The sequence below is a fragment of the Thunnus maccoyii genome, chromosome 18, assembly GCF_910596095.1.
Source record: "Thunnus maccoyii chromosome 18, fThuMac1.1, whole genome shotgun sequence".
Taxonomy (NCBI): domain Eukaryota; kingdom Metazoa; phylum Chordata; class Actinopteri; order Scombriformes; family Scombridae; genus Thunnus; species Thunnus maccoyii.
This window is the reverse complement of record NC_056550.1, coordinates 8,952,204-8,971,117: the sequence shown is the minus strand read 5'-3', so window position 1 is coordinate 8,971,117 and position 18,914 is coordinate 8,952,204. Positions and strand designations below refer to the sequence as shown.

At 39.8% G+C, this 18,914-nt stretch overlaps 2 protein-coding genes across 2 annotated transcripts in view; both read right to left on the bottom strand.

Annotated features, from left to right (window-relative positions):
* Positions 1-2,134: 2,134 nt before the first annotated feature.
* Positions 2,135-14,038, bottom strand: pdgfbb (platelet-derived growth factor beta polypeptide b). The gene is made up of 8 exons (XM_042392329.1): positions 13,183-14,038; positions 8,776-8,872; positions 7,289-7,345; positions 6,063-6,256; positions 5,741-5,938; positions 4,365-5,175; positions 4,050-4,200; positions 2,135-3,885 (listed from the first exon to the last, which is right to left on the bottom strand). The coding sequence occupies exons 1-7, from the start codon at positions 13,246-13,248 to the stop codon at positions 4,067-4,069; spliced, it is 1,557 nt and encodes a 518-aa protein (XP_042248263.1). The 5' UTR covers positions 13,249-14,038; the 3' UTR covers positions 2,135-3,885; positions 4,050-4,066.
* Positions 14,039-16,572: 2,534 nt separating this feature from the next.
* adsl (adenylosuccinate lyase) overlaps positions 16,573-18,914 on the bottom strand; it is a 31,258-nt gene continuing 28,916 nt past the window's right edge. The window contains exon 13 of the mRNA XM_042392333.1: positions 16,573-16,593. The gene's annotated coding sequence lies outside the window, so the exon portion shown is untranslated. The remainder of the gene's footprint in view (positions 16,594-18,914) is intronic.

Sequence of the window (18,914 nt, the reverse complement as noted above, 5' to 3'; positions counted from 1 at the left end):
TAGATGAGATAGGAGGAAAGAATACAACTTGAACAGGCTTTTAGTTAAGTAACACTGAAGCTGCCCCTGTTCTGCATGGATGCACATTCCCAGAGGTCCACCACATGTTTAAGTGCCTTTACATACACACAAACACACACACACACACACACACACACACACACACACACATACACACACTAAAATGTGTTTCCATCACTTAGGAGGACACTTCATTGTCTTACATTCTTTCCCAGGAGACTTAACCATTACCTACTACATGCCTCACCCATATATTATTATATATAATATAATATATAATAATATATCAATCACATGAACCATTTTAGTATTTTTACTTTGATATTTTAAGTACATTCTGCTGATAATACTTCAGTACTTCTACTTTTTGAATACAGGACATTAATACTACTTTTACTTTGCAAAAAGCTGCATTAATGCTGGACAGGTCACATGTAGAGACAGACAAACACTATCACAATCACTGTTATAGGCAACTTGATCACCCAAGTTCACCTAACCTGCATTTTTTTGAAGCAGATATGGGCTAAACATGCAAGCTCAACAGAGAAAGGCTTCTATCAGCAAGGTCGGGTTCAGCCCCTGGATCCTCTTGTTATGAGGTGACAGTGCTGACCAATTGTGTCACCTTTACAAGCACCACATTACTGAGTACTTAGTGAGTTTTCTCTGGGCCATAGCTAGAATTAACTCTCAGTTCTTAGGGTTTTAAAATGTCTTATTAAAACCATTGAATATGCAAGTAGCCTATGTCGCAGAGTGGATTCAGTGATTGCATTGCAGGTCGTCATGTTGGGTCATTATATTTTTCCAATGGTCATTCACTGGTTAGGTAATAGTGTTGTTGAGACCCAACAAACCATATCGCCCTTTAAGGTCAATCAGTCAGCTATGAACCATCCTGTGTCTTTAGTCACAGTCTCCGGTCCTTCAGAGACACTCCCACACTGTCATGGTGATTGACCCCTGTGTGCGTTTGAATGAGCGTGAGCATGCCTGTGTGTGTTTGTCACAGTCAACAAGCATCCACGCACCTCTCTTCCCCGCTCTTGTTTGATGTCCACTGGGGGTGGGGAGCTGCTCAGACACCCACGGAAAGAAGGCATCCCACCTCGATGATGAATTTGGAGACAGTGTGCTGTTTAGAAGTAGAACGTCTGTGTGAGATTGACAGTAGGGCAATGGGAAGTATTGCATGAGTACACATTGAGTCTAAGAGGTCACATTCTGGAGAATTAAGGATGAGATGTGGATGCTAGAGAGCTGTATGAAAGGTGTTTTTTGGTAAAGACACATTCATTTGCGATCAAACCGAGTGATTTATGCAAAATATGTTGAATAAAGACCAAGAACAAGGCTCTTAAAGCCAAAAATATACAAGTATGAGAAATATGAAGTCCCTATATGGATTACATCTGAGGACATAAGCAAATAATTTGTCTCAAGGCCATTTCTCATATGATTCCGTTAGGACAGATGACTTCCTGACTCGATAATAAGCACACATAGCTGTGCAGCTGGCTGCTGAGTTGGGTTTTTTTTGCAGCCAAGAGTCAAGTGGGTAAATGTGAAAAATAAGCCACAAAGAGAGTGTGTGCCAGAGTTCACTGACTGTACATTTTGTCAGATTGGAACAAAACTCACGGTGCATCACTGAAACTCACTACAAGGCACTGCTGCACTTGTGTGAATTAAAAGAGTCAATATGATGTCTCTGGAGAACTGAAGATGTACTGTATAGACACAACATGCCAAACAGGCTCAGTAAATAAATCCACCTGTGCTCATAAGTCCTTGTAACTTCTAATGTGTCAGGTTAAAAAGCCCTACCTGCTCTCTGATTATAAGATTAGCTTAAACCGCTAACCTCTCAATGGTCAAGATTACTTCAGCCTTCAAATCTCATGCGGACTGTCAGGTGAATTGGGCACACTATTAGCCAAGGTTTGTTTTTAAAATCAGTTTTGCTTGTTCATTGTTGGTCATGTGATAGTTTCTTTAAATTGCAAATGCATCTTATATAGCAAAATTTAGGCCTTTTGGAATAAAAGATCATGAGTATCCTGTAGAAGGGAAATTGGTAAAAAGGAATAAAAACACAAAACAAAGCAGATTTAAGCACATTAGCTTCTTATACCCATATGAAAATAGCATTAGGTGGCAAAGTTATCACAAACATTCCTTATTTTTGTCATAACTCAAAATAAAACAGACAGAATCAGTAACAGTTGTAAGTTGGCACGAAAAACGTACATGTCTTTCAATAACTTAAGGTGTTTTTGGCTGGTTATACGTTATTGGACACAGAATAGCATCACCACTGTGGTTCTATTTGTTGTCACTAATGGAAATGAAGGACACAAAACAATATCTACATTTGCAAAGTTTGACATTTTGCTGTCCCTTTAAGTGATCTGTTCCTTCTTTCATTTCCTGTGAGTGAAATGTCAGAATCATTGTGATGTAGATAAATTAAAGAAATACAGTGGGGGCGCTTAAAGAGAAATATGTTGCAGTAAAGTGTTTCTTTCTCTTCCTCACAGAGTTTGAAAGGAATGTGATTATTTCTACCAAAAAGTAATCAGTGGAAGAGAGACATCTCTCTATCAAAGAGAGAAAGAGACATAGAGGAACAGATATACTTCTACATGAGTACTGAGATGCATGACAGAAGTGTAGGTGTGGGCACAAGCCCATACACACACTACACAATGTACAAAACAAACACATATGCACACACTTTTGGTCATAGACGTTAAACACTGCATGATACTGGGAGGTCACAGAAGGTTTGATCTTCTGTCTTTCTTTCTTTAACTCCCCAGACTGAATCATTGTTACGTTGTGTTTGATGCATGTGTAAATAAAGTTAATCCACAGTAATGGTAGAGATAAATAAATAGGAAACATACTGTAGCACACAGTAATGTCACAGGTGTAACACTATCGCCTATCACTATTCATAAAGCTCCTTACTCTTTTTTTCTGCACACGTGTGATTTGATTGTGAAACAGAAAACCTCACTGAAGCAAGATTTTATGTTTTCGTTCACTAATCACGTGTCTGCTTAATTCCAGTGTTTGCAATGAGTTGAATAGAATTAAATATGATTAAAGAAAGACCATCACTGTTTTAATTAGCTAATAAATGATATCAGGACTTGGTACTGTACGGTAAATTTACACAGATTTGTCTTCCCAACAGAGACAACACTGAACCCTCAAGATGTGGGTTCTATCACACATGGAAATACTGCTCATTTTGGTCAACATTTGTTGCAGTCTACTGGTGATTGTCTCTACGATTATCCAATTACAATACAACAAATTCTTCAACGACACAAAGGAGTTATGTCCTTTTTTTCCACCAAATGCACTTGGTAGTTGTGATGAGTCTTATCACAAAATCAAGTCTTTCAGCAACAACTCTCTAATTTAAACCCCGTATAGACTTCGTTCTGTTGACGTATAAGTGCAATTTCTCTCTGTTGATATCAAAACAAGGTTCCAAGGAGAGTTTTGAAATTGCACTATTTTCCGCAGTTCTACAGCCATGCAGTTTCAGTCCCCCACAGGTTCTGTGCTTGCACACAGTTTGTCAGTCTTTGGGTGCCACTCGTTACTTCATACCAGCAACTGTCGTTGTAGAGGTCCACCTTTTATTTATATTCCACTTTCTTCTCACCCTCCTCTTATTCCATCCAGGTGTAGTTACAGGTTCATCAGACAGGCATTAGTAGTGTTACTGAGGAGATCTCACAGGACGAGCAGGTTACTGACAAGTGAATAAATACTTATATGAAGGGAGTCACTCTGCCGCACCTCTGGATTATCCACAAAATACTCCAAGTTCACTTTGTGTCCCTGGAAATAAAGGAAAACACACTTTAAACCACATACTGGCACAGTTTTCCTTAATGAAAAAGAAACACTGAAATAAATATAAAATTAATATTCAGTAAATACAAAATTGATTTTTTCATAAATGTATTAATTCATCCATTTTTCTAGACATTCTTTAAACCCACCTGGGATTGTTTTAGTTCTACATTAGCATTGCTCTCATAGCTGCCTTGCTGATTCGCTTGCGATTCTTCCTCATCCTTTTCTTTGGACGGGCTGGGGGCCTGGGGCCTGCTGGAGCTGATGGCTGCTGTGTAGTAGTCGTGGATGTTGTCTCTGTAAGAACAGGATTTACATATTAATAGGGAATTAACAAAAATCTATTACTTTTACGCTTGCGGCTCTGCAATATTGTGAACATCAACAGGCAATTAATTTCACTTAAGCACATCATTTTCTTAATTCCATTGTGTTTTTAAGTATTATGTAACGTCTATTACCTGGTTTCTGTGTTGTTGTTGTTTGCAGATGATGATGGTGTTTATTGTGCAGGTGGTGTTGACTATCTGTCTCCTTTTCTTTCTGCCGCTCCTCCTCTTCTCGCTTCATTTGTTGCTGTCTCAGTATCTCCTTCTCTTGGTCCAACCTCTTGTGGAGGAGAAGCAGCTCTGTTCTCTCCTCCTCCAGTTTTTCCTTCTCAATCTGTAATATCCTCTCCTCCTCTGGAGTCTCATTCCCTCTCCGTCTCACCTGCTCTCGAGGATCTGGATTTGGTTCTTTGGTAGGCCTGAACCTGCTTCCAACCTGCTCGGCGGTTGCCTCAGTGGGACTGAACTTGGCTTGAGGATTGTGAGTTGCAGGCTTTGAAAATTTGGATTTGTCATCACGCCATGATGGGCTGTGTGTTTGTGTTTCCCTGTTTCCCTCATTAATCTTCCCCTCAGTACTGTTGAGCAGTAACCCATCCCCAACTTCTGCCAACTTTTGGTCAACGCCAGCATTGTCTGCTGCGGACAGAGTCTTGTTTCCTTCTGAGATCCTACCATTCTTTCTCTCAACATGTTCCTGATTCTCTGTTTGGTCTTTACTCCCAAGGAGCCCTGTGGAGTTATGTGCCCAGTGTGGACCGTAGAGAATAGCCTCTTCAGACCGAGATGTGTCGTCCCCAGCTAGACTGTACCCTTCCCCATGCTGAGTGAAAGTGTCTCCTCTGGGGCTCCAGTGCTGCTCCAGGAGATCCTCCAAATGGGCTCTCTGGTTCTGTTTCAGGTCATCCCACTGATGGAGCTCATCCTTGGAGTGCACCTTGACCTTGAGGGTAAAATTCAACAAAATTCAGTTCAGCTGAAAACAAGGAGTTGATGATCAATAGATGGGCAGTCTACATACAGTTTACTAGGCATTTGTATGACATTCACACAAAATTATAAATTAAATTTGAATTCTAGAGTCAGTTTAGTCAGTTAAAATGAACCCCTGCATTATTTGTGCCTTAAACAAAAATAAAAGCTTTTGAACCACACTGTACAAACTCATCTCTTTGGGCAGGCACTTCTCAGAAAAAAATATCTACAGAGAGAAAACTGATTATGAGTTTTTATCGTAAATTAGTAAAAGTTTATAAAGTTTGGGGCAAACCTGGTAGTGGAGTTAAGTGCTGTTGCTCTCACACCCTCTTAACCTCATAGCCTCATGCTGAGCCATGAACAAAATTCTTATAGATTATATAAACTTAATATTGCCATAAAGTGTGTGAATTTCAATGTTTGATACATCAAACAGGGGTAGGTTTTGGCATACACACCCATCATTTAGTGTGGTTAAAGCATCCACAACAGCACACAGCATGCACAATAGTGTAGCATGTGTATTGTACCTGTCCATGTCCGTGTCCTTGGCTGAGTGTCTGGTTTCGATGCTGGTCTTTATTGTGGCTGTGCTGTCTGCGAGATGATTTTCTCTTGAGCACTGGGGGCCGTGGAACTGGCTGACATCGACACTCCACATGATCAACCACTGACACCACTGTTTTAGTGTACGTGGGTCTTTTGTTCATGTACTCGATCTTCATGACCTGGAAAGGTTGAGAAGAAGAGGGTAGTCACAGGAAATAATTCACACTTTATAACCAACTTGTCTTCTTGGGAAGTTGTAGATGTGTGTGTTTAGTGTGTATATCTCTGTGTGCAGTTGCTTACCTGCAGGTATCTGGTGTGCGTGACAACAGGGACACACTGCAGGCTCTTTGTGTTGCAGCAGCCAGAGCAGCGCTGCACCTCAACGCAGGGTGGCCATGGCAGGAAGTTAGCGTTGCTGCGGTCCAACATCGCCCTGGTGACCTCAGCCACCTCTGTACGAACTTTACATAGAGCCTGCTGGGCTGGCTGGGCATCTGAAGGATGAGATATGAGTGAATATGTAAGTATGAATGGTAATACTGGGATTAGTATTAGTATTCGTACTCACAACTTACTGCATTTTAAAAATGACCATTAAGACCACTAGCTGGTTTTAGAAAATCCATCTTGTTTTTTTGTGTTTCAGCCAATAAGTAAAAAACAACAAAATGCACATGGGACTCCTCATGATTACAGAAATCTTGCTTGAGTGCATGTGTATTTGTGTGATACAAGCTGCTTGCTATTTTATACAGTAGTGGCTGTTATATATGCTGCTCACCTACAACTCTCTTGCATTAGTACTGCAGCATCCGCTATAGCCTGTTATTAGCTGTAGCAGAGCAGAAGCGAGCAGATGGATTATGAAACTCATGCATTTCAAATGAGTTGATATGCAACAACTTCTTCTAATCACACATTATAGGTTATTGCATTGCACTGCTCTGAAACATGAGTGAAATCCAGTCCGCTTTACTTCACAAACGTTTAAGACTCTTCAGTTTCTCTGGGATTACGGAAGCATATAAAATATTCAGCATAGTTTACATCTGGATTGATGTAGGGCCATTAGTATCTCCTCATGCTAGAGGGAGTCCTGCAAAGTCACCCAGACTGTTGTAGATGGATATCAGGTGATTCAGACATCTGCTTTATCATGATAGCACAGAAAAGGTTAATGGGAAGGATTTTTCTGTGCCAATAAAGCCATACTTGTCACATTAATCAGCTCACAGGAAGGCTGACTAATGGGAATGGAGCACTTCTACATTCATGAGGAAAATCAGGAATCCTCCATTCCAGCACTACAACCTTCTATTCAGCTTTTTGTGTGGGAGAGAAGTGTATATTCATCATGACATCACCGATGCCATGACAGAGATTTTTTTTCACGATATGAGAGCCACATAACAGCAGTGATGTCTCTCTATGTTATGATTAAATTCTTGTCTTGAGCGCAACAAGAAAACAGTCCTTCAAAAGACACTCTAGAGGAATAAAAAGGAAGGGGGGGGGGGGGGTCTCACCAAGACTCCTTGGTAGTCTGTGACCTCCGTTGGCTGCTGAATTTCCCTCCTCCTCATCTGAGACAAAACAATAAACAAATACAACATTTGACTTATGTAAACATGGCAACTGTTTTGTGAATGTTTTGTTTTCGGCATGTGACATACAGTATATTTTATTCTAAGGCCTTCTAAGCGCCCTCTGCATGTACACAGATAAAAAAAATAAGTTCAGGTCCTTGCATGTGGGTGTGTAAATGTGAGCGTGCACAAGAAGATAGAAAGAGAGAGGGAGAGACAAAGAGGGTGTGGGGGTAGTAAATGTCACATGTGAGCATGCAGGCAGAGAGAGAAAAAAGGAGAGCTAGTTTAAATAAGTGCACTCTTATAATTCAAACTTATTTGCATGTATGTTTTGCATGCATGTGTTCCTCAGATCGGCTGCTTTTTTCTGCGTTTGTTTGCTTGACTTGCTTTTATTGCTCGAAATGTTTACTGGTCACAATTAGGGTAGAAAAGTAAAGACTTACTGTTGTTATGTTAGATTTCAGTTCATCTTTGCTTTGCTCACACACATAATACAACATGCACAGCAGACAGCATGCACAATTCTTGATTACAATTCTCTGCCAGTTATAAAGTTATAAAGCTTGATTTATTGGGCTGTTGTTGAGTGAAAACAGCACATGTCTAAACCTACATTTTAAAGAACTAAGAAAATGTCTTGTCTTATGTGAAAACAGCAATATGTATGGGGCTGCAAACAACAGTCATTTTGATTATTGATTAATCCATCAATTATGTTCTCAAATTAGTCATTTGGGCTATGAAATGGTTAAAAATTTTGATCACTGTTTCCAACAGACAATCTAAAATGACTTGTTTTGTCCCGACCAACAGTCCACAACGCAAAGATATTGAGTTTACTAAAGAAACTAAAAAATATTCACATTTCAGATGTTGGAACCAGAGAATTTCAGCATTTTTTTTCTTAAAAAATTACTCAAAACGATTAATTGATTATCAAAATAATTGGAGATTAATTTTCTGTCTATCGACTGATTGTTGCAGCTCAAAATATGTAATCTTTCAACTGAGTTAAAACATGAAAATTGCCTCAGTTGAAGTTCACTGTAATGCACAATATACATCAAAACCAATGAAATTGTTGTTTACATATTTGATGCTTTCTGCCTTCATATTTGAAAATAACCACATTCTAAACAATCAGGAAATATTTCTAAAAAAAATTCATTAGTGAAGTTTTGATCTTAGAATATACAGAAAATGTGGATCCCATATAGACTGTAATCAGCCTTCCAAACTACATGATTGGTTTTAGGCATAAAATTACAAGTCATTTAGTGTTGATTTAGTTGGTTACATTTAGTGATAATACTGAATATTGTTATAATCATGTTAAGATTAAAGATAGTTTGGGTTGAATGTTCAGATTAGTTAGTGTTGCGTATGTATGAACGGTAATATTTGAATGCTCTGTTCTTTACCTACGGAGTCAGAGAGCAGCAGCAGCTGAAGGTCCTCTATGGAGGAGATGGGGCTGTTTCTAACCAGCTCCACCAGGGCTGCAGGCAGAGGGTCCTCCTGAAACACACACATATACACACACAGAAGTATATATGAATGAACGTATGAGATTTAACAAACAAGGGTAGATATATCAGTGTGGAACGTCTTGGAACATGGATGATTATGGTAAAAAACACCCTGTGATAACTTCATATATGCAACAGTAATTTAGGCTCTTTTATATGTTGTTAATAGTTTTTGGACAACAAAAACTATTTTCTAGTATGCAGGCGTAAACACGATAGATTGTGGCTCCATAGGCGATACTTGAATTCATTTTTGTTTCTTTTGGTCATATCCTTTAACAACATGCATTTGACCTAATATTATCATACCACCACAGCAAAAGCAAAGCAACAGCACTACACTGTGATCCTATGGACTGACTGTGGGTTTAACCCCCCTGGTCATTAATGGGCAAGAGAGTTGGGAGGGGGTGAGTATTAACCAAAGCAGACACACAATGGTCACTAAGAGCAGGGTGAATGACTATTGGCGTTGTGTCTTCTCATCTGCTAACATTTAGGGGTCAAAGGAGCCAGGAAGGAGTCAGGAAGTGGGGGAAGGAGTGATATAGAGAGGAGGAGAGAAGGCATCTGAAAAAAGAGGGATAATAGATAGAATAAAAGACGGGTTAAAATGGACAAGGATCAGACATGGGTCGAGACACTTCCTCACATTGGTTTAAATGGTGTGGATGTGCTTCATTTGCTTTTGTGTCTCATATGCAACCAGTGAAAATGATCTCGAAAGAGCTAATGTGGTCTAGCTAGTGCAACAGTAAACAAAATCGAGTAATAAACATACATCAGCATTATATGAACGTACCATAAATAGAAACTAGAAGCTAATGTGGTCTGGCTAGTGCAACAGTAAGCAAAATCGAGTAATAAACATACATCAGCATTATATGAACGCATCATAAATAGAAACTGCTACACGTCTTTCAAATAACTTTTTAATGAAATGTTGCACATTTAACTTTAAAAAAATACAGATTCATTTTATAGTGTCCACTAAGTCCAGTTAGGTAAAAAAAAAAAAAAAAAAAACTTTTAAAGATTTCATTCAGGTTATGGAGAACATAATAAATCCCTGTGGGAAGCATGTTTCAGCCAAAGGAAGCAGCCATCCATGCATGAGCATGTATTCTCACCCTGCCCATACTGTATGCCATTGATTGTCCCCTATTGTTGGCTGGCTTTTCAGAGAGTCAAATAATACAGCAGGGAAATGCCTGCTGTATTACACTTACATCTCTGTTGCAGAGCTGCAGATGCCCCTGAGGAGTCATCATGATTATTTCCTCTCTTTGCCAACAGAGCAAACCTGCCCACTTGGCTAATTGTGTCTGATGTTAATTATAGGATGTGTGCCTTTGTTCACAGTGGTGCCTGCTGTCATGACGATTTGTGTCTAAGCAGGAAATATTAAATAAACACTTTTGGTCTGATAAACAAAACGGATGTGAGCAGATTCAGACTGTGCAGACTGAATATGTAAACACTTATTGATAACGTGCAACTATGAGGGATAAGGATTCATATACGTTCAATATATCAATGTACTAAAATAAAAGAGTGGAATTTCATTGAGAAAAAAGTATGTCCTGCACTCAAGAACTATACTCAAAGGATCATAAATGGGGGGATATTGTTAAGTCTTATGTCCAATGTCATTCTTCCCTTGAAGAAGTGAAGCACTCCCTTGGATTTATAAAGAGATGGTAAATTGCCCGTAAAATGGTAAATGGCAAAAGGTTAAGTCAGTGAGTCTAATGCTAATATTCCTCTCAGTGGGAGTCTGAGTAAACTGTATCTCAACATCCAGCTGAGCTGCATCTGGAGCAGTTAGCCTGTTTCAAATAATGGGCTTCTGCTGATGAAGCAGGGACAGCTGTTACATTAGACATTATCATGCTACAGCAATACATACAGTTGGGATTTTTGCAGTACCACGTCTTACAAACTGCATTGTAAAACTGAACTGCTCCCACAAGTGCAGTGACGTACACTGACTTCCATCCTCTCACATCATGAGAACGTACAGCGTCTGTTATACTTTTTCACATGACCCAAAAACCCAAATTTTGGCATATTCCAGTGCTTAGCCCAATTTACGTATCACCTGAAGCAAGCTCCCATCCCCTGAGGGTCTGTTGGACATATTGAGGAATGCCAGGTACAGGCTGCAGTGGGCAGGGGAGGAGAGGGAACATCTAATCGTACATAATTAGGGGGTCAGGTTTGCTGCCGGCACAGAAGCAGCAGCCACAGCACACGTGTGAAGTTTCACGTTTAGTCACTGAAACTATGCCTACACATGCACAATACTGGAATGCGTGAATAAATGTGACTTTAATTAATTCCTTTTTCATAATTTACCTCTGAGTTGGAAAGGCGCCTGATGCGATAAAGGATAATGATGAGTTTGTGTTAGCTAAAAGTAAATGTCTGAGACCTCTTTGGTGGTCTCTAGTTGAATGTATATTTTCATTATAAGTGGCACTTTGTATATTAGCAGACTGGCTGTGAGTTAAAACCTTTTATGATAATGTTCTTTTTTATACGAAGCATGACTGAACCTCGTATACAGGCTCCATGATTTCACAGCTGCTATACTATAACTTTAAAATTAGACATGGGGAAATTCCTGGTTGTATACCTCAAAGCCTCTGTAACTTTCTCCCTCTAAAACACTTGGCCTGTCAAATTTGAGTTTTCTTTTACATGTGGTGCCTACAGAAGCCATAAAATGAAAAGAGGGGTTTATGACAGGAATTTAAAGTCATCCATCATAGCTGTGTTTCACTCAAAATCTACCTTCATGTGAAGTAGCCATGCTGACGGTACGTATACTGCAGTGTATGGGTTCAGTGAATGAAAGGTGGAATGAAACTATTCTGATGTTTGACGATTCAGAAGCAGAAGTATTAAGCTAATAGTTCACCTCCTGTGTTTATTTTTCCCTCTTCTTTTTTAAAATTATTTTTACCTAAATTGACAGTTAATAGTTTCAATCCTGAGAGCAAACCATGACACCCTTTCTCACTGGATGAAAAAACAAAGGCAAACCCACAGTTGGGGCCTCTTTTTTTGACTTGTTTAAATGTCCACTTCCCATGACTGACTTGTGTGTGTTGACACTAGTGACTCATTATGGAGATGAATGACCAGGGTCAGAAATACATATAAAGTCTGAATGAAGGCAGAAATACTGATAAAATCTGATTCGATGTGCATCTGAACCTACTTCTATAGAATTCATATCTACAGCGATCAGCAAGAGGCAAAGATTTTTTTTTTTCTAAAATGAACATAATGTCAGTTATTGTCAAGCCTCACTTGACCTAGATAGGACCCTCAGTTAAGTTTTGTCTTCCTGTTTGACCTCAGCAGACAGTCAGACTCTGTCCATCTGTCCTGCATCCATAATTCATCAGTAGCCTACTGCTCATTCATTTTTACAATATTTAAAATACATTTTATTCAGACATACACTATGTATTTTAACCTAAAATAAAGCAGAGCAGTAGAGCATGCATGTCTACAGGGCAGTATCTCTATTTTCAGCTGAAAATGTAAAGGGGTTCTGCCTACTTGTCTTCATTCAAGGTCAGTACTGCAAAAATAATGTGTTTTTCAGACATTAACACACACTGCCAGTGTGGTCTCTCCTGGTCATCTACTGTAACAAACGTGGCCTCTACGGCACGATGTTACTGTATGATGTTGCTTGCTGACTGATTTATAGTCTCGCTCAACATCTGGAACAGCATCCATGAATGCACCACTAAACCACGTGGAGCATCCAGCTGCAAAAGGAGCCTATCATGCAGGCAAGCCTCTGTTTCCTGGCTCATCACCCACAGAGGACGACCTCTGTATGTGTCTGCCCCTGGGCATCCATTCATAACGCCAGTTAATGGGAGGAATAACAGTTATTTTCTGCGAGGATCCCACCCCTCTCAGAAGCAATAAGAGGAAAAATGGCTTTTATGATGAGACTAGAATGAAGCAGGTGCACTAATTCCAAAGTTATAAATCATCACCTGGATTATAAAGATTAATGTTTTAAGTAATTATTATGAAATGGCTGCAGCAATAATTTAAATATGACTTCATATTAAGTTTATATTGGCATTATGGGTATTTTTTCATCCTGTCAGAGCTCGTGTCAGTTTCTCAATGAAACTAAACTGAGGTTAAAACTTTTGCCATGATTATATATAGCTTAATAATAATTTACCCTTTACTTTGGGCTACTTTATAGTAAAAGTGAAGCACCTCTAAAAGTTTGTCCAACTGTGATTGATGCTAACTCACCTCGGCTACGCCAAACCGCAGACACGCCGCCAGCAACGCGAGCAGCAGCTGTACCCACGAGCTCATCTTGCTGCCCAGCCTCGAGCCTCTTCGACGGACCGGGCATTTATGGAAGCGCGAGAGTCCCTCTCTCCTCAGCACTGCGCGCGTGGGGACAGCGGCTCGCCCTGAGGAACTGCGCGCGCGTAGACGGCCTGTCCACACTGTTGTCTCTCCAGGAGAGATATCCGAAGAAGAAGAAGGAGATCGTGGTCGTTCAGCGGCGGCAACCAACTTTTAAGTCCCCCTTGTTTAAAAAAAAAAGAAAAAGAAAAAAGCTCCAACGTGCTGGATAACAAAAAACTTCCAAGTTTTAACTCAGCTGCTTTTTCTTCAGTCGTCTCTATTGAGCGCACAAATTGCGTTTTAAAGCTCAAATTGAGTGCGGTGGGTGTTTGAGGAGCGCTAAACTTAATAAACACTTAACGATATTAAAGGTCCAAACACCACAACAAAAAACTATCCAACTGGAGTCAGACTGTGAAAAAGTGATAAGAAGTAAAGTTATAATTATCCAAAGCAGACATTAAATTTTTAAAAAATCCATTTCTTCTTCTCTCTCTCCAGTAGTCCTCCTCAAGAGTCTCTTTTTCTTTAACCGTGATGCGTCTCAAAGTCCAGCTCACTGGCTGAACATCTGACATAAAGTCGTAGGTCAGGACGGTAGTTTGCGGTCCTCTTCTTCCAAGGAGTCTTATCAATAAGAAAAGCGCTGTGTGGCTCGGTGCGCCTCAGCCCTGGACCGGCCTGATTACGCAGCGGTGGTGGTGGTGGCGGTGGTGAGGGGAAGAGCAGATTTCCAAGAGTCTGCTGCGGGTCTGCTCAACAGTATCTCTCTCCCGCCCCCTGCCTGAAGAATGGGTGATAATCTGCGTACAAAGACCCGACATAGTCCACAAACGACCGCCTCACAGCAGCCAGTCTGAGCAATATTTCCTCTGTCGAGAACCATTTATGCAGATATTCCTGAGGCTGTGCCAAGTCTTGTGGGTTTTTCTGTTGATCTGAATTTTGTTTTTGCTGCATGATCTAGTTTGCAACACGCAGCAAAGTCATCAGTATTATTAACTTTGTTTTTGTTTTTTAAAAAATCAACCTGGTGTTAGTTATGAGTGCACACAGGTACACACCCATTTTACACTTTCATTTTAAAGTTTTGAACAGGTGTCCACATTTGGTTTCTGATGGACAAATAATTAGAATCATCCTGTAATCAACAGTTGCCAACTCCCAGTAAATGTCTCAAAAAGAATAACATTTATGAGCAGTGACTTTTCAACCTTTACATACTGTTCATATTCTGACCCTTCACAGTATGGAGCAGGTCATTTTTGACCTGGCTTAAGTGTCCCTTTATAATTACTCCCTATACCAAATTTTGAACCACAAATGTATTTTACATCCATAAATATCTTATCAGTCATTAATAAATAGGTCATTAATCCTTCATTAATGTTTAAGAGAACAGATGAAGCGATTTCTCTAGGTTTGACACTATTCATTTAGAGAAAATACATTTACAATCACACTATATTATGATTTCATGTTATCTAAAACAAGAGAACATCAGCCATATTTATTCTATTAATTTACTGAAAGTGAGGGATATGGCAGCATTTGAATGGTAGGTTTCATTATAACCATTAAAACCATCAATCAACACTGATCCAGAACACCCTCTATGTGCAAAAATGTACACCAGTTGCAGAAGAATACATTTTGAAATATTTCCATTTTTGTATATTCTGGGCCTCTTTAGGAAAAGTTATAAAATTTCAGGCTTGAAGAATGTCATTTAGGGTGTTTTTATCTTTTTAAATGTCAAAATGGGTCAAAGTGACCCGAACAGTACGTGAGGGTTAAGACCGAAGTCAGGCTATGTTCTCACATTCACTTTCATTCAAGGAGTTTATGTTAAACAAAAGATGCTTAAAGCAATGTCAACACTTATGAATAACCCATAACCCTAAATTCATCCTATTGCATAACAGGCCTTTATGCACCTACTATTGCTGGAGAGGTCACAGGGATAGTTGCCATGCCAACTGACTCCTCTTATTACCTCAGCATCACTGCTAGCTAGGCTATCAGGAAAGAAAAGATGTTTCTAAATATCACAGGAGTTATTTTCAGAGTCCTGACCTTTGACGGTCACTCATGTTTAGGGAACATTTTTGAACAATGGCCGACGGTGACACTGCAATGTCGAAACTCAGCCGACCCAGGCCCAAAAATAGTATATCAGCCAGCCAACCTTGTGGACTTTATATTACTTAGAATAATACGTGACAGGCGCAAAAGAGAATGAAAGTTTAAACCATGGAGAATACATCTGAAAGATGAAGTTCATAAAATAACAAAACTCCTCTCAGTTCTTCCATAGTTTCTGAATGAAGACATTTTATAATAGATGCTTGCAGTTTCTTAACCACTGCATGTAGTAAAGCTTTTTCTTCCAGTTCAGTCACGGCTCACTGAATAATAGGATGCCATTGTTTTTCTAACAAGAGCCAATGGAGGAAACAGCATGAGCTATGGAGCTATATTTACACTGCATTTCATATTCACACGTTTGGCCAAGGCCACTGGCAGCACGGGGTAACAATTGTGACTTAAGATACCAGTGCAATGCAACACAAATTGCATGTCAAACCTTTTTGTGTATAAATGTTAAAAAAAAAAAGTTACATGTGATGCCATTTCTTTAACAACTTTAAAGTAATTTAAGTACGTCTCATCTTTGATACTCTTACTTGTAAATATTTTTAAATTATACTGCATATAGTTTTTTCAAAGGGAATGAATAAGTCTGTAGATATGACTGGGACAAGTAAAATGTCTTGAATGGTGCATGATTCAAGAAAAGACAACAAGTAAATAAATGTGAGTATGTTTTTTCCTCTTTCCTACTCTGAAAGTGTTGCCAATTTTATACAAGTCAAAACATATTTTATTTTATGCTCAGGTTGTGGCTCCCAAAACATGTGTGAGTGTGTGGTGTGTTTAGTTTCCAAGGAGAAAGGGGAAAAGGAGGAGGAGAAGGAAGAGGAGGATGAGGAGGGGGGGAGCAGGTTCTTGACTAGAGGTAGGGATTTTCCCACCAGGACCTGCATTCATATCAAACTATAGCAGACTTTCTCACTCTTTCACACACACACACACACACACACACACACACACACACACACACACACACTCAGTCACACCTGTGACTGTAACATCTTACCACAATCCCACAGAAAGAAGGCCATCCATCATTATATACACAGGTGACAACTTAATAAGAAGAATACTGTCTGTGCACCCATAGCTAAAGTTCAATAGTGTGTGTGTGTGTGTGTGTGTGTGTGTGTGTGTGTGTGTGTGTGTGTGCAAAAACACACATTTCATCCTGGTATATGTATACTAGGGGTGTGCCCGAATACAATTATGTTATTCGGCAAAGCACAAATAGTGGGGTTTTTTTTTAACAAATATTTGTTTAGTACAAATATTTTAAAAAGCATTTGTTTTCAGAAAGAAAAAAAAAACATGTTAAATACCAGCGCACAAGTTGGTTACATCACTATCTCAGTCTCTCTCCTCTGCTCCGCTGTTACATCTATCAGCAAGTCTCAACAAGGGGAGTCACATCCACCTGCTACATGACGCACATTTCCTAATTTGGACATCAGTCCTGGAGTTGAGGGTGTTCCCCAGAGATAAAGCTGAACTACTGACACACACAAAGTGCTCCCAAGGGACTCTCCATAACCTGTTGTTCCCCTTCTCCTTTCCACAAAGTTAGGTTGTAAAAATTAGGCAATAAATGAAAAGTGCAAAGTAATAATCACCTTCGAAGTTCTTCACTACACATTACATGGTGTTCTGTCTCTGTGTTATTGGTGTGTAAAAAGGTAAAGGTCTGTCTGCAATGAGGCGATGAGTAAAGTTTTAGGTCAGTAGTCAGCGCAGTCGTCTGTGAGCTGGAAGACTCCAGGTCAAGACCTGGTGTGGGGACCTCCTTCATAAGGTAGTTTATTCATGAACACTTATTGTAACACTTTAATTTTCTAAAATTAAAAGCATAATGCAAACAAAAACAGGATTTTTAAGCCTCTCTCCACTTTTATTCAAATACAAATACAAACAATTTTGCTGCCTCAGCAAATACAGATACAAATAGAGATACTGGGCTCTCTGCACATCACTAATGTATACACACAGACACACACAACAACAACAACAACAGTAACTGTATAATGATTTTTAAGAAAATTACATTTTCATACAGTACATGATTGCAAAATGCACTCTTGCATGTGCGCACACACACACAAATGTTCACACAGAGACAAACAGACTCAATGAAAGCGCACACGAAAGGCTTGTTGTGTGTAACAAATCACACCCCTTCACATATTGGCTCATTCACACACACACACACATACACTGTCCCAAGCTGACAACCATTTCCACCATGAGCGGAGGACAGAGGGCCTTCTATGCTTAACAACTGAGTGAGAAATGACAGCACTCGCTCAAATATTTAAGAGCTTTTCAGAAGATCCGGAGAAGGTCGCGGCACCCTGAACTAATCTTCAATTGAACAATGATGGCATTTGATTTCATGCGTTTTTCCGTCGTCGGCTGAAAAGCTTCAGTGGTTAATTTGACGCAGTCATCGCATAGTTGAGTCCCCCCCACGGACAGCTTTTCTAGATGAAAAACATGAATCTACTGTATTTGTGTTGCACAAAGGACTCTGGGTTTGTGTATGTGCACGTGTGTGCTGGAGCCTGCATGTGTCTGTTTGTGTGTATAGGTGCACTTTTTTGCCGCTGTCACATGCATGGAAGCTTAATGGGAGTCAAGAGGGGAGACAATTGACCCTCGATTAGTCGTGGGGATAGACTCTCTCCAGCGCGTGTCTCTGAGATAATAGAGGATCATGTAGACCAAATGGACTAATGGGAAGTCATTAGTTGGCCCCTCGAGCCTCGAGTATGACCACTCACCCCGGCTCTCAGGTTTCCCAATCCCCGAAGGAGGAATGTGGCTGCATCAGATCAAAAGACAAAACAGGGGTGAATTAAGGTGCAGAGACCGGTAGTTGATTTATTCATATTCAGAAAACACACAGAAATAACTATGCAACATGCACTCCTTCTGGCCTTATTCATCCAATTAGCTCTCTTTTTATAGTTACATCCAATCATAAAATCCTAATAATGCAGCTTAGATGTGAGACTCTTGTAATTGACTCTAAATTAACATGATTATACAATAATATGCTCTTTCGTTATTGTGCCTCTAACCCAAGAGGAATGAGCTCAGTGTGGCTGCGACCTGTTTGACAGAGTCATGGCAGCACAAAGTCTTCATGTCTCAGCAAGGATCTGTCAACAGCAGCTAACGAATGAGTCTGAATGAGAGAGCGAGAGACTGACAGTGAAGAATTGTTGGAATGCGCTCTATTGAAACATGGACAGAGAGAGAGAGGAAGATATAGAAAAGGAAAGACAGAGAGACACATTGAATTACGCAAAGCGACAGAGTAGATTGAAACCAAGAGAAAAAGCTGATGAAAGAATAGGGGTAGAAAGATATTGCACTACATGTCTGAGAGAAGAGAAAGAGCTCACCTACATTATGTTGAGGAGAAAACACAATCAGTCGGTTTCTCTCCCTTCAAACACTCAGAGTGCTTCTGG